This window comes from Agelaius phoeniceus, chromosome 1, assembly GCF_051311805.1.
Source record: "Agelaius phoeniceus isolate bAgePho1 chromosome 1, bAgePho1.hap1, whole genome shotgun sequence".
NCBI lineage: Eukaryota > Metazoa > Chordata > Aves > Passeriformes > Icteridae > Agelaius > Agelaius phoeniceus.
Window position 1 is genome coordinate 137,606,884 of NC_135265.1, and position 16,074 is coordinate 137,622,957.

Consider the following 16,074-nt stretch of genomic DNA (forward strand, 5'->3'; position numbering starts at 1 on the left):
ATTTAAACAAGCAGTTCTGCTTCATGCAAGTTTTGTTTTCCTTCATGGTGCACTTTACATCATGGTGCACCATGTTGATATTCACAGGCAGAAGAAAAAGATGACTTCAGCTTCTCTTGAATAAAGCAAGTTTATCATCTTTGTCCTTAGACTAGGCATTTCCTACTTTTTTCCTTGTGCCCTATAAAAACATCTTCTGTTTGTACTCAAGCACTAATAAAACATGCCCTTTTCTTTCAGGTTAAATGCCTATCTGGGAACTGTGTTAGGCCACTTTCCTTGTTTCTATGTTTTACTTTCCAAAAGCATGCCAAGTGTGTTTGCCAAAAGGTTATCAAATTCAATGGACTGTACAGGACAATGCAAGATTATCCAGGAAATTTATTTTTCTTCTATCCCTTTCAATTTTTTTTTCTTTTTGTAGGCAAGCTTGTCAGAGTTATCTAAGGACATTTAACCATAATATATTACCAAGAAAGAAGGGCTGTTTTTACAGAGCTGAAGGTGTCTTTTTGTAGCCAAAGTTAGAAACAGGTTTTTTTTTAGTTTGTTTCTTTGATATTATGGACAAAAAATAGCACATCAGTCTTCAGAACAAATCTGTATCAGCCAAGTGGGAAAAACTACTCTTTGAGTGAGTGACCACTTTTGCCCCACTTTTGAGACCAAAAAAAAAAAAAAATCAAACATAGGAAGGAGAGAAAGTCCACTGAAGAGTGGCAGGACTGATAGGCTGGGACTGATTTAAAGTGATGAAAAGAAAGTCCTTATCACCTCATGTGTGACTGGCAGGTGGGCACAAAGATCGTTAAAGAGTCTCCAGTTTTTGGAAAAAACATCCTCTCTCCACCCTGTGACACAAACAAGCTTTGAAGTGTAGAAGGGATTTTTAATCCCTAAGGGTGTTTGTGAACCTGGAGTGGGGTTCACCAGAACAGCTTAAAACTTTTTGTTCTCTCTCTGCCAAAAGATTTCCTTAGTAGTTACTTGGGGTCAGTATCCCATTAATGATCACTGAAAAATTCAACATCTGATGGAAAGCCACCCCCCCCCTTTTTTTTTAATCCTTAAGATTTTCAGTAATAAACATAAATGTAATTTCTTTTGATTTTTAGAGAAGCATCTTTTATATGGACGCCCTGCCGTACTGTACCGCACAAAATACAATATCTTGCATCACCACGACTTTGAAAGTGGCTACAGTGAAACATTCCTGATGCCTCTGTGGACATCCTACACTATTTCCAAACAGGTTAGTGTTCTCTCTACTCTTGAAATGTGCTTTAAAAATCTTGGAAAAAATTTCTTTGGTATCTTTGTTCTTGAAGTCCTAAAATTTCCCTTCCCCAGGAAATTTTTCTGATGGGAAATCTTCCTACCAGAAATTACATCAAAGTACCATTGTAAACCATGCCCAAATTCTTTTATTTCCTTAATGAGAGAACAGTTTTAAGGGGAAGGGTTGTGTATTTCTTCTCCTGTTTTATTTTTAAGTTTTGTTCAATGGGGGTTTGTTTTTTTATGAGCGACTTCATTTGAATTTTCTCCTGTGGGGATTTCTGCTCCCTGAAGAAGGGGCTGTGCAGCAATGCAGGAGCAGGATTGGGTGGTACAGCCAAGTGCTTTATTTTACAGCATGCAAGGCCTTCTGTGTAGTCTGTCAGCAGTATGACCTAGTTTCCTTTTATCTGTAAAAGCTGAAAGTACATTTTTTGTTGTCTCCATGTTCCTCCATGCAGGCAGAGGTGTCAGGTGTCCCAGAGCACCTGGCCAGCTGTGTGAGGCCTGACCTCCGCATTTCTCCAGGAAACAGCCAGAGCTGCGCCGCCTACAGAGGCGACAAACAGCTCTCCTATGGATTCCTTTTTCCTCCTCGTAAGTTTACATAGATTTTTAGTACCTAGGGATTTTGTAGTTTTCTTGTTTTGTAGGGAAAACCTTTGGTGTGAACATAACTTCAGGCAAACCCCACCAGATATAAACAGACTAATTTTGATTTCAAACACCAGTAAATAAACGTATTTTTAATTTATAAATCCGAATTAGTCTCTTGCATACTGTAAAAGTTTCTACTATCCTATAGAAACAGTGATAGTAGAAAACCTGTGTAAAACAAGCATTCTCAATTCTCCTGATGTGCTTGCTTTGCTTCAGTATTGGATCCATGATCTTCTGGAATTAGTAAATGTTGAAGGGGCACAACTGTCTCACAGTTTTGAACTTCATTGCTCCATCTTCCTCACTCAGTGGCTGTAATATTTTATGCTTGATTTCTGAAATGGAATTACAGGTGCAGAGGCTTGCTCAGAACTAGAAGATAATCCCACACTCCTCTACCAAGAAATTCTTGGCATCTTTTATAAAAGACTGCAGAGCTCTCTGCATTTTAAGATAGCAAAAATAGATAAGCTATATGAAAATATTTTGAACTGATTGACAGTTGAAGTAAAGATAAAATTCTTTCTTTCCATGTACAGCTGTCACATTAAAGACAAATTTTGTGTATGTAGTGTGCACTTCTGAATATAACACTCAGATTGCTGTTTAGATTATGGTATTTCCTTTGGTTAATATCTGAAGCCATTTTCAAAAGATTTCTATATTCTCTGAAATCCTTATCTTTCATCTTATTAATATTTTTCTGTTTCCCTGTTTTCAGAATTAAGTTCCTCTGCAGAAGCAAAATACGACGCTTTTCTAATAACAAATATCATTCCAATGTATCCTGCCTTCAAAAGTAAGTGCTCTTTCCAAGACTATACTTCTCTTTACCAGCAAGCTTTTTTTTCTAACTTTGTGTTGGATTATGGAATGAATTGATAGGACAAGTTTAGTACATTAAATTCAGTTACCTGTAGCCAGCAGCTAGTACCTGTGGACACCTGTACAGTGCTTGATATGGGCAGGCAAAATGCCACAAGAAAGACTTAAGTTTTAAGAAAGGTTTATTTTCCTTGGTGCTGGGTTAAAGTAAGGGCACATCCATGCTGTAGGTCTGCAGCTGTGCTTTGTGCCACAGTAATTCACTTCCTGTAAGACAATTCAGATTTTCTTGTCTGTAGCCCAAGCTAGTGCAGAACATACTTAGGCAACAACTGGAGCCTGAGAGTGTGCACAAGCCTGGGAGTGTGCCCTTGGTATTTTGTAGTTCAGGGACAAGTGGTTACATTTCATTTTTCTATCCATACCCTTGGAGGGAGACTGAACATATTTATTACCTATTAAAAAAAAAAAAAAAAGAAGAGAAAACCAATTTATGGAAAATAAGGGATGATTTAAACCTGTCTGAGACTTTCAGTGCTGCAGGGTTATATTACTAACATTTCTTTTGTCTGCACATCCCTTTTCTCTCTAGTCTTGCCAAGAGGTAGGAAAACCATCAGGCTATTCTGGTGGCATTTTTGGCTTGGCAGGGATTGACAAGCCTTGGAAGAATCTCAAGAGCCTGTTGTGAGATTTCCAATTCAGATTTTAGGCAAGAGAGGTTTGGATAAACATCAAAGCCTATGGAGACTTCTCCTTTTTAACCAGAAAAGAGTGTTTTTAACTGAAAAACCTCTGTGTAGGACCAAGTGGTGATGTTTGCTGGAAATCTGAGCAAAAGCACTTGACTGATTAAAGAGTGAAAAATTATTGGGGATTTCCCACTCCTGAATCACTTCATAAAAATGCTCTTAATGTTAATGTTAATCTAAGTATTTGGTTGAAATGCTAATCACAGGAGAACAGCCCACCTCTAGCAGCTCATTTTATCTAGCGGCCTTCTTCCTCACATGTGGGTCACAGATTCCTTACAGAAAAATTCTGGTACTAATGTCATTGCTGGGAAATTACAAACCACTCCATGTGTACAGGTTGCAGTGCTGAGAGCCAAGTATAAGCTCATTATATGGATCTTTTTCCATGACAGGTCAAATAGGATGTGGCAGTGCTATGCTGTGCTGGCTATGGTGGTAGTGCTGCCTGCAGAGGCCACCTCCTCTGCTTCGTGTTTATAATTCACTGTCCCGTCCCATTCCCACTGGCAATAATTCTGTGTCCACTTTTTCCATAATGAGACTGGCTTAAGCAGTTCCTGCTTTGTTGGAGCTCCAAAAATGATACCCCTGGGCTGCCCCCTCATTGCCCTGGCATTGCTCTCTATGTGGTTGCAGTGGGAAGTGGAGCTGCCATCTTATTTAGATACAAAACTCGAGGCAGTTGGACAAGGGAGATTCTTTTGTTTTTGGACTGTTTTTCTTGATAAAGCACATGCAAAGGAGGAGTGAGCAGCTGCAGGAGTGGTATTGCCAAGTGATTAGGCTGAGGTTCTTGTTAGACAAGTACAGGTGGGGCCTTGGGCATCAGCCCCAGCTGGAACTGCATGTGGCACTGAGCAGTGTTAGAACAAGGTGTTCAGGGGGGCTTTCTAAGGCTGTCATTGCCACCAGCTCCAGGGAACCATGGACTTAATGGTCTGAGCTGGCAAGACAAGAGTTAAACTCTTGCAAGTGTGAGAAGTTTTGTTTACCCACTCTTCTGTTAGTTAAAATAAAAAGGAAGAGAAGAAAAGAATGATATCACTGGAGGTTCCAGTGTGTTTCCCATCTCTGCAAGAATCTTAACTTTTTGAGGAGGACATGGTGGGAGAAAGTGTATCATGCTCTTCCCAAATGTTGCTGCAAGGACATGACTTTGGTCACCCTTGATGGGACCTAGTTTAAAAGTTAAACATTTTGTATCAAAGGAATATTTTACTGAATGAATTTGTATTTCTCTCTCTTTTAAAATGTTTGGTTTTAGCTTTTAATTACGGTACTGTATCCTTTTTAAGATTAATAAAAACACCCTAAACAAACCACCCCAGCAGTGTTCCCTGTAAGCAGATAACAAAGGCAAAGGCAGTGTTTAAAGAGATATCAAAAACCTGTGAATAGCTGTTTCTGCAGCTTGGTGAAGGAGCAGCAGAATCTCTGTGCAAGGCCTATGGCAATGCTGTCCTGGGAGTGGTAGCATGTATTTCCTTCATCACTGGTTGGGGGAAAAGATAACAGAGAACAAAGTCTGAATAGACTTTATTGGCAAAACTGAATGAAGCTGCAGTAACTCTGTAATGCTTAGTCTTTCATTTCCCCTACTGTCATGTGAATAATATCCTTTAGATTTTTCTCTTGAGGAAGAAAAAACTTTATAATCTTACCATATTTTGACTTATCCAAATGTTGGTGTGTTGTGGGGTTTTTGTTTGGTTGGGTTTTTTTCTGTTTGTTTTGGGTTTTGGGGTTTTTTAATTTATTTTGATTGATTGGTTGGTTTGGGTTGTTTTTTTCCCCACAGAGGTATGGAACTATTTCCAAAGGGTTTTGGTGAAGAGATATGCCACTGAACGAAATGGAGTCAATGTTATAAGTGGACCAATCTTTGACTATGACTATGATGGTTTACATGACACACCTGACAAAATAAAACAGTAAGTGTTTGTCTTTGAATTGCTTTGCTGTTGCTTCTCTTAATGATGGCTTTATCTTAAACAATTAATTAACTGCACATTATTTAATTTTTTGTGAGGAGACATAATTTTCTAGCTCTTTCTAAAGTTATTGGGACTGAATCCCCATGTAGGTAGGACAGTGGTTAAAACAAGCAAATGACAATTCAGCACTTAACTATTCACCTTGACTTTGAAATTGTTTTCATCCTCCAGATGAAGTTCAGTTTGGTTCCACATAGTCTATTGTCTCTAAAATTCTCCTTATTTAAGGACCACTTAAGAGCTGTGCTATTGAGTTACATACTCAAGTCTTTGTTAATTCAGCAATGCATTCTCTCTGTGTCTCTGAACTGAAGAAGCCTTTCAGCACTGCATGAGGTATGTCAGTAGCACAGTGTGAGCTAATTGGATGCTCACCTTCAATAGTGTTATGGAATCAAATAGTGTTCAGGAATCAAACAGTGTTCAGGAATCAAACACATTTCAACAACGTATGAGTGTCCTCACACGTAGGAGAGGAAAGACCATGTTGTTTGTGTAACCTTCTTCCAAACAAGTTCATCATTTGTGGATAAATATTTGCTTTATTCCTCCAGGTTTGTGGAAGGCAGTGCAATCCCTGTTCCAACGCATTACTATGCCATCATAACCAGCTGCTTAGATTTCACTCAGCCAGCTGACAAGTGTGATGGACCACTCTCTGTTCTCTCATACATCCTTCCCCATCGGCCTGACAACGACGAGAGCTGCAATGTAAGTTCAGCTGCACTGCTGCAGCCCTGTGGTAAATGTGTCCCTGAGACATGTGAAAGCCCATTACTATTAGAAGCAAGTGTTCACTAATGTCTTGGATGAGAGAACAGTTGTGCCTCTGTTGAAGTGTCATTAGCTCATTAGACAAGAGCACTCCTCCATGATAGCAGCGAAAGTAAGGAACTATTACTGCACCTAAAATTGTCTGGAAGAACTGACATACAGAAGGTTGGCAGTATTGCTTTTGTCTGTAGGATTCTATATTTTGTCAGTGTAACTTCAGAGCAGACTTGGGGGAGGCTGTATGCATAAACATACTGTGCTGGCACCCAGCCTGATGTTTTTACAGAGGTCAGTTTCCATTTGCAGATACAGTGCAATCTGTCTGCTATAGCAGTCTGGGTGCATCAGTCAGCATGATTACATCCAACCCAGACAGTGTTAAAAGTATATGCTGTAACCTGCCAAGGGTAGAGTGCCAATTCTTGCTGCTTCCAGAACACCTTAATTCAAGAGAAAAGTTTGGCTTCTTATTACAAAGATGGCCAAATACCCTCCTGGTTTCTCTTCTATCTTCCATTAGGATGCAAGATTCTTTACTGTAAGAATCTTGATGAAGGCTTTGGTCTGGCCAGCACTGCAGAAAGTGCACACTTGGCATCTGATTGTGTGGCAGGAGGGTGTTGGGTCCCCCGTGGGCTCTGGCACCCCGTGAGGACAGCAGAGCTCCCAGGCAGCTGTATTTAGCCTTGTCCTTCCGCCTGAACTCGTTCTCCCATTACACAGCTGGGTGGATTCCTGCACACAGACACTTCACTATGGGCTGCCAGGAGACTGTTTCCTGAATGAACGCATTAATGTTATGAATTTTGTATTGGCAAAAAAGTTAAGACTCCTATTCCAGCTACAGGCAGAAATAGTCATTTCAACTCTGTACACAATTCACCTGGAACACTGTTTCTTTCTCACTCATCAAACAACCATTTCCTGAATGAATGCATTAATGCTATAAATTTTGTATTGGCAAAAAAAGCTAAGACTCCTATTCCAGCTACAAGCAGAAATAGTCATTCCAACTCTGAACACAATTGACCTTGAACACTGTTTCTTTTTCATTCATCAAACATTGCTTGCTTTCAGGGCCCATGCTTTTGGAGCAATATCCCTCTCTCTTGAGCAGGTCTGGCCCTATTTGGATCTCAACTGTTTTGGGCAGAGATGTCTTTCACCAGAAGTCTCTGGAAGTCCTACATATATTGCATTGTGGCTTTTCCCTGGACTGCTTTTCTCTGAATCAAGATCCAGTTAGTGATCTGGAAATTACTATTTTGGTAGTTATTAGTGTCTCTGCCCTGTAACTCTGCCAATATATAATTTTATGACAAAGTAACTTATTTTTTCCTCCTTATATTGTGTGTCATAGCTCTCTTAAACTGCTGAAATCTTTTTAATGAGCTCTTTACAATAATGGTCTCTTTTAATCCTTGATTTCTTACATTTCAAACCAGGCTTCTTTTCTCTGTAGATCATGCTACTTGTAAATGCATATGGTGTATGTATTTACAGTTTGAAAGAATCTTCAGTGCTTCTGCAAGGTCATTAGCAGACATTGGTCCATGCCTTTTATATAGCAAAGAACGACTCCAAAATATTTAAATGTTGCTCTTGAATGAAAATACAGTTAGGCAAATTTTTGCCACTGAAATCCATCATTGATTGGATTCAGCCTTACTTTTGCACACTTATTTATTCAAAGAAGTGATTGCATAAAACCTCACCATACTTCATGGATGAAATGCATGGGATAATGTAGGAATTTTGCCTTAACCTCTCCACCGTTTTCTTTCAAGATTTGAAGAAATATTAGCTTTCCCTCTGCTCTGCTCTAGCTGTACACACATTCTCTTCACACAGCTGTTGAAGAACACCACCACTCTTCTCATCTGAATTTGTTCCTTTTCTAAACTGTGTTTATTCATGGTGAGGTTATGCCCATTTATTCTTGTGTCAACATTTTTCTACGTCTTAAATAGCCTTCTCTGGGTTTTACCCTTGAGATGATTTATGATGATTCTCAAGGCAAATAACTTCTCTCTATTCATGGATGACCCAGGATCTTTTTTGCTCTTTTAAGAGAGGATGAGACTGTTGATAGAATAGACTTCCAATGCATCCTATCCAGTCCAATCTTTTTTTTCACCTGGATCATGAATGAGATTAAGTACTGCAGCTTAGATCTCAAAATGGAAATGTTTTTCTTTCCACTGGACACAACTCCTCTGATACTGCCTATAATTTGCTTTTTCCATAGCTGTGTTATAATGGTAGTTCACACCCATGCACAGCTCAGGTCCTTCTCTTCTGCCTGTCACTTTGGATAACCCAATTTCATTCTGTCCTGGGAGCTCCTGCATCTGCATCCTCCACTGTGCTATTCCACCTTCCTCTGCACTGACAGGAGTTCTCAACTGTTGGGGGTTTTGCTAGCAACTGATGACCTTGGCACAAGAAGCGAGTGTGAAAACATTACAAAAAATCCTTTCTAAGACCAAAGCTGAAGGAACCCTAAAGACTACTAGAAAATTCCTCCAGGTCACTGTTTTCTCTTTCAGCAAAACATTTAAATTACTTTTCTTAAGTCAGTTCCTCACCCACCTGTCTATATGCATCATGTTCAGCTTTCCAATTGATATCCAGAGAGATTCTTCTGCAGAATATCTGGTATTTTTTACACTGGGTTTTGTGCTAGCCTCCTAATCAATCACCTCTTCCTATTTATCTCCATGTTTTCAATTGTTACTTTTTCCTTCTAAAATTTTCCTTATTTTTGAGGTGGAACTAAGCACTAAAGCTGGAGAAAACCGTCATTTTAAATGTATACACTTCATTCATTGTTACATGGTAATACTGTATTAGTTGATCACTATTTAAAATCCTTACTGCTGGGCCTGAGGCTTCATGGGCCAGTTGTGGACTGGAAAAAATAAAACATAGATCAGTTGATTGATTTTCTGGAGTCATGCAAATGCTGTCTTGCTGGACTAGGTTAAACAAGCCTCCCCATCCTGTGATTTATGCATGTTGCAGATCTTTTGCAAACTGCTTGTATTCAAGAAAAGTGAGCTTTGTAGCTCGCTCATAACTTCCTTTTGAGCTCTGCAGATTTCCTGCTCAGAAGAAAGGTTTGAAGAAAGCAAAAATGTCACAGTGGCTGCCTTTGCACTGGCAGCCCTGCTGAGGCCTGTTTGCAGACCCCTGGTTGTGGCTGAAGGCTGAGCAGGGGCTTCTGCGGCCACGTGCTGCCAGGAGCATCCCTGGAGCACGGCACTGCAGGCAAAGGGGAGTTAGCAGGACACACTCCCTCCTCTTCCCTCTTAATTTGCATCTCTCTTTTCTTGTTCCAGACCTGATTTTGGTCCTCAGGTTGTTAGTGGTAGGACAGGAAAGCTGTTTTGGGGCTGAGAGCTTTGAACCAAACAGGTGTTGACTGGGTCATGGACGTTTGCTTTAGAGCAGCCAGCTGTGATCTGTCTGGGACTTCGTGTCCTCCCTGTGCAAACGATCACCTCACCCTCCTGCCTCTTGTTGGGTGACCCACTTCCTAGTCTGTGGCTCAGCTACTGCACTGGATAGGTCCTGGCATTGTTGGAGTTTAGTCTTGATCCATGAGAGGATCATTTGGTAGGAGGACATTGCTGACTGAGGCAGTCAGGAAAGGGTTCATTTCCAGGAACAGCCACACACATGAAGTCTAAATACCTGAGATATAACCCACTTCCCTAGCAGCGGTGTACAGGTACCAGCCAGAGGGGCCAAAGGGGGAAAAGTCCTGTTTGCTTTGTCCTTTTCCCATGTCTGGGCCCCGTTGTGCTGTCCCTAGGCCTGGGTGCAATGCTCGTGGCACATGTTGCTGGGCTGGTTAAGGCACACAAACAGCAGTGTTTTGCAGGGCTGATTTTCTAATGTGTTTGTGAGTTACCTTAGTTTGTGGATGACTCCAACATGTGCTGGTGCTGGCACAAGGCATGAGGTAGCAGCTATCTCCTAAGAGAACACAACCTGACCTCAAACACTCTGGCAGCATAACCTTCCTGATTATTTTTTTTCTTTGTATCAGGAAATGCTTGGTTAAATCTTTTTTCTATCAGTGAATAATATGCATGTTCCAATCACAAGAGTTTTTTTTTTTAGATACCTACATAAACCATTGTCCCAACTGTGTAATGAATTGTAAAGGTCCCCTAAAAACTAAAATGGAAATATTAAAATATTACTGTGTTAGATGATGTGATGGTCAATTGAGAATAATGTGTAGGTGTAGAATTCAAAGCCAAACAGCCTAGAGTTTGGCCTTTGGTAAATCAAAAGCGATTAATATGGAGTTCTTTCTGTGAGATAGAAAAATATGGAGTGATCAGTGGATCTTCCAAAAACCTACAGCTGTTCTGAAACACTTGTAGCTTGAGGCTAGCTTTTTCTGGATGATTATAGTCATTGTGTCAACCCCATCATAAAATGGGTACTGAAATAAAACTGCAGGATTCATCTTACATCTTAAGTGTCAAATTTATTTTCTTGGAATTCATTTATCTTATTCATTCTTGAATAAAGCACAGAGATTCTTCTTCAAATCTGGAACAAATATGTAGACAAGTTGCATTTGCTTTTGGAGATGATTTTTGACAAGACTTGTGATAAAAATATATATATGTTTTTTTCCCCCCAGAGCTCAGAGGATGAGTCAAAGTGGGTTGAAGATCTTCTTAAGATGCACACTGCGCGTGTCCGTGACATCGAGCAGCTCACTAGCTTGGACTTCTTCCGAAAGACCAGTCGCTCCTACACAGAAATCCTCTCCCTAAAGACATACCTGCATACGTTTGAAAGTGAAATTTAGCTTTCTAACCTTACTCAGTGCATCCTTTTATCAACTGGTGTATATTTTTATATTGTTTTTATATTTATTAATTTGAAGCCAGGACATTAAAAATATTAGTATTTTAATCCTGTATCAAATCTTAAACATTAAACCTTTGTGTCATTTGTTTTGTTTCTCTAATGTTTAATATAGGTATGTCTCTTGGTTGATTTAGTAGTGCTTGTAATACTGCATTTTGAGTCCTTACTCTGAGCTTTTAAGTGGTGCTGCAAGGTTTGATGCGTGCATCAAGGAAATATTAATTTCTCATGCTCCTTTACCACACTTGTAGTCCTGTACTGTGTATCAAAATACTGAACATGTAAAATTACACTCATTTACTGATAACTGTGTGACAGAGATATTTAAACACTATAGACAAATAGCATCTTAAATATAATAAACCACACATTCAGTTTTTTTAATGTGTTTTGATTTCCTTTCATAGGGATGTTCAGAGGGGCTTGTGGATAGCTGAGTGCTGACAGATCTCTTACTGGGTAGAGCCCTGCTCAAGAGCTTAGGTTTGCTGGTAAGAGGACTGCCAGGGGCCCAGATGCCCTGCCCTCATACTCAGCAATGAAACCAAAAAATAGACACCCAGAGCAGTCATTACTGGTTAGGTTTTGCCATAGGGTGAGAGCTGGGATGGGAGAATGCTTGCTGTCATGAGCTAGCAGGGATACCCCATGCCTGATGACACTTGGCCCTGCTCCAGAACTGTGGAAAGGATTTTTTTAAGGAAAACATGTTATGGAGCATAAGTGTTAGTGTACCTAGATGATGGAAAAGAGGAATTATTGTTTTGAGTGCCTTTGACCCTGAACCCACTAATGACACTATTGTAAAGCCTTTATTTGGGCTTACACATTTCCCTCTCTCTATGAAAGTTGTGTCTATTTTCTCCTTGAGGACTGCAACTGCTGAAGGGAAGAGGGAAGGGCTGGAAAGCATCTCAGCCATGTACACAGATGAGTAGCCAGGGTCTCCTAAGTAAAATTATTCTAGTACAACATCAACTTGCATCCCTGTAGTATATCCATCTAAGAGAAAATAGTAAATTGGAATTAATCATGTTAACATAGATAATAAAGCTCTCATGACCAGACAAAAATTTATTATTCTGTCTGCCTAATTCTGTTTAATTTAGTAAAGCACAAAGCTTGAATACTTTATAATAACTCCAAAATATTAGGATGGAAATTCTAATAACTGCACAAAGCTATGGGAAACATCCTATTCTTGCAACTTAAAAATTTTCTCTTGTGGTTGTCTGGTAGCACAGAAATATTTTCCTGTAAGCTTTTAGCAGGGCTTCTTGCCATGATAAACTTAATGTTCTTACATGTACTACAAAGGGTATTTCCTTTGGATTTAAAAGAACTTTCTCTTAAGACCTAATTCCTTCAACATGAACTTTAGTGATGATTTAATGTGGCGGTTCATAAACTAAAGACCATTACTGTTTTGCTGTTTTGCTTTGACATTAATCTGTTGCTCTGTTTGTTAGGGTTTTTAATCAAATTGAACAAATTCTGTAATTCTTTTATTTTCTCCCAAAATAACATGAAATTTATACCAAAGGAACATTTAAGCTCTGAAAAATAATATTGTGTTCAAAGAAGTTTGCTTCTGTAATGTCATTAGTGATTGAAAATGGTTGGGAGAGACAATTTAACTCTTGCTTTCATTAAACAGTGGTGATTAGTGTACAGGGAAACAAATTTTTTGACTAAGTTTGTTACTGTGACAGTAAATACTAGTAATTTACTTCTGTCCTACCTACTTCTCTTCAGCCTTTGATTCCACTTTCCTGCATGGTATTGCTGTTTTATTTTACTGCAGTAGCAGAAATAACTCTGCTGAGAAATATTTGTGGTGTGGTGACTTCTGCACATGGCATGGAGTACTTTTCCCATTGAAAGATGCCTTATCAACACAAAAGCTCTAATGCAAAGCTAAGGCCCTGTAAATCCCTCTGAGCAACATGAGCTCTGCAGGAACAACAGGTATTTTAAAGGAAACTTGTAATTTGCCTCCAGTAGTCTTCAGGGTGAATGTTAGCTTAGGGCAGAGGGAAGGAACCCTTCTGCCTTCCAATCCTGTCAGACCATTTTGAAAGGATTAAATACCTCTTGTTTCTGTTACATATTGCCTTTTCTTGATATTTCTCTGGCTTCAGCAAGAGGTCCATTGAGGAGAACAAGCACTGAATTTTTCTGTGGAGCAAACGCTATTTTTGAGGATTTGGGTAATAATTGTTTGCACTTGGTGATGTAAATTTGAGGCATGTTCAATGGGTTAGAGGCAGTTCAGTTGAGCAACTGCCACAATGACAAAAGCTGTGGTGTCCTGCACACCTGGCAAAGTCCTTTTGCTCTGGGAAAAATCCTTCAGATGTAGTTGTGCAACTAGAATAACCCTGCTACAGGAAACTGTTACGTTTTTTAACCCCTTTTTTCACAGTCACATATCCTTAACAGATAAGCACTGGAAGCAGGTCAAGTAACCTGACCAACAGAATGGTCATGATGGAGAAATTATAGCAAAAGTCCCCATCCTGTTCTGACAGTACCAGAGTACTTAATGACTTCTGATTATGTTCTGTCCTGGTCAGCTAACAGCTTGATTAGAGACTTTCTGCTTGCTGTTTCCCTCTTCTCCATGTCCAGCCTTTAGCCTCTTTTATGGAGTTAGGTACAATATTCAACAGTTTCTGCACTTTTTTGAATGTTGGTTCTGGTTTGCTAACAGCACATCAGTTTGCATTGTGTTATAAATCAATTTCATCTCTAGATGAGCAAGAAAATGAAAATATTTAATTGTCAGGTCTGTGCCATCTTGTGAAGGATTTTCCAGAATTCACATGGATTTAGTGTGAGTAATAACCATGTGTAATTAGGCCAATCTTGCTGTGTCCCTGGAGGCTGCTCCATAGCAGCCCTGCCATGATCCCTTGCTGCTCAGTGCTTTGTGTGCAAACAGTTGGTCAGCTGAACATGTGAAGATTCTGAGACTTCACAAAATAAAATACACACACATGGCGGGTTTATGAAGTCCCTATTTCCCTTGCATTTGGTTTCCTCCTATCCATCACTCTGTCAGGTACAAGAGGTGAAATAGCTTTCTAATTCCTGCACACAGCCAGGAAGCAAAAACCTTTTCTAGAAAGCTGAAGGAGGTTCCCTCTGAAGGTGTTGCTAGTTGTAGGAGAGAACAGGAACTCGGGCAGTGTCCGTCTTGGAGAGTGAGGACAGAGTGCAGGACCTGACTGAAGGAAAAAAATTTGTACCAGCAGGAACTGATGTTCCAGCAATCCTTCCCTTCAGTCTCACATCCACATCAAACATCTTTAACTACCTTTACATTTGTATGACACTTCTGTGCAGATTACCTTGGCTCCTTTCTGCAGGAGACAGAGGAGATACTCCTTGCAGTGCAATCGAGAAAATTCCCCCTTAATATATTATTTTTTAGAAAACCTGCAAGGCCTTACCAACAGAGGGGCAAATTCACTTGTTCTGCCTTGTGAGAGAGGGATACAGCTGGGCTTTCCCAGAGCAGGAGAGGGTGTGGGTGTTGCAGAGCTGCCGCTTCCTCTCTGCTCCAGTATGGTGCTCTTCCAATGAGTTTGACACTTATTCTGCTGGTTTGGCACAGAGAGACAAATGAAACTTCAAAACACATCTGGGAGGCTGCTGTTACCACAGGCATGGATGAAACTGTGGCATGGAGAAGTTGGATAGTCTGTTTAAGAGCATGCATATAGTATGGCCTGTAAACCTGGTCACAGCACTCCTCTACAGGGCTAGTATGTGATATTTTGAAATAATTTTTGGTAGTGCTATCACTGACAGGAGAGCACAAGGTATGTTTTGTAAACCAAAAGCTTCAGAATCATGTGGCTGAAATAAAATTTGAATACAGGGCAAGAGAAGGAAAACTCCCTTTCTTTGAGGGCAATAAATAATGCTGAATTGGTTTTCTATCAATCCTATGCATCAAAATGCTTTTGGAGGCCTGGTTCCTTACCAGAGTCCTTCTGTATCCCAGAGAGATGCCACAGTACTTGTCTGTCCATCCTGTATATGGTCCTAGTCGAGGTCAGTTTTTGACTGGTTTCAATTTCCCTTACTGCAGTCTCAGACCACTGTTGCACTTGACCTAAGAGAAGTGGTACAGTCATGAAAATATAAGTTTGGCCTGACCAGGATAGACCTGCCAGTAAATGATTAATACCACGTTAACTGTACATCTTCCAAATGAAGGAAATGTGTTTGAAATGTTTAAAGTTCAGCCCTTGTTCAAGAGAGGAGAAAAAAGGTTTTTTAAACATTGTGGAAAAATACCTAATCTCGTTTCTTTGCACTTGTTGTGTAAATACAAGATAAGAGCAGTATTCCCAAGGTTACTGCAAACAGCCTGTCACTACAGAGTACAAACTAACATTTACTAAAATGTATGTTGACATAAAAAGCAGCATTGCTTTAACAGTCAGCTGCAGTAAAAAAACCCACCAGTTTCTTTCCCTTTACAAATCAAAAGTTTGGGACGTAATTTATCCAGATCTGCCCTCCCAAAGGAAAATCCCTGCCCTGCTTACAGCATCCCTGGTATGTGCACAGTTGTTGTGGAGCCTTACCTTACTGCATTACCTTATCTGTTGTTTTCTAAACACAGGAGGGAAAGGCAGAGGGAGGTCACCCAGGCTTCATCTGCAGGTTTCACCATGGAGACACCAGCAGGCAAAGAAGTTAGTAACTGTGGATTAGCACAGCTGTAACTGATTGACCCTAAAACTGGAATTTACTAGAAAAGAGGTGGGATTATTTGACATCATAAACCCTCAACAGAAAAGGATTAAATCCTTTTCAGGGGATATTTTCATCAATGTTTTTTTTTTCCTGGCTGAGTGCAGTAAATAGGGAATTAT

At 39.9% G+C, this 16,074-nt stretch overlaps 1 protein-coding gene across 5 annotated transcripts in view; it reads left to right on the forward strand.

Annotated features, from left to right (window-relative positions):
* ENPP2 (ectonucleotide pyrophosphatase/phosphodiesterase 2) overlaps positions 1-11,566 on the forward strand; it is a 72,334-nt gene extending 60,768 nt beyond the window's left edge. For all 5 annotated transcript variants that reach the window (XM_077188376.1, XM_077188360.1, XM_077188365.1 and 2 more), the window contains exons 20-25: positions 1,116-1,252; positions 1,740-1,875; positions 2,660-2,737; positions 5,317-5,449; positions 6,067-6,223; positions 10,950-11,566. In XM_077188376.1, the coding sequence (XP_077044491.1) occupies positions 1,116-1,252; positions 1,740-1,875; positions 2,660-2,737; positions 5,317-5,449; positions 6,067-6,223; positions 10,950-11,120 (812 nt within the window). In that variant the 3' untranslated portion in view covers positions 11,121-11,566. The remainder of the gene's footprint in view (positions 1-1,115; positions 1,253-1,739; positions 1,876-2,659; positions 2,738-5,316; positions 5,450-6,066; positions 6,224-10,949) is intronic.
* Positions 11,567-16,074: the final 4,508 nt, after the last annotated feature.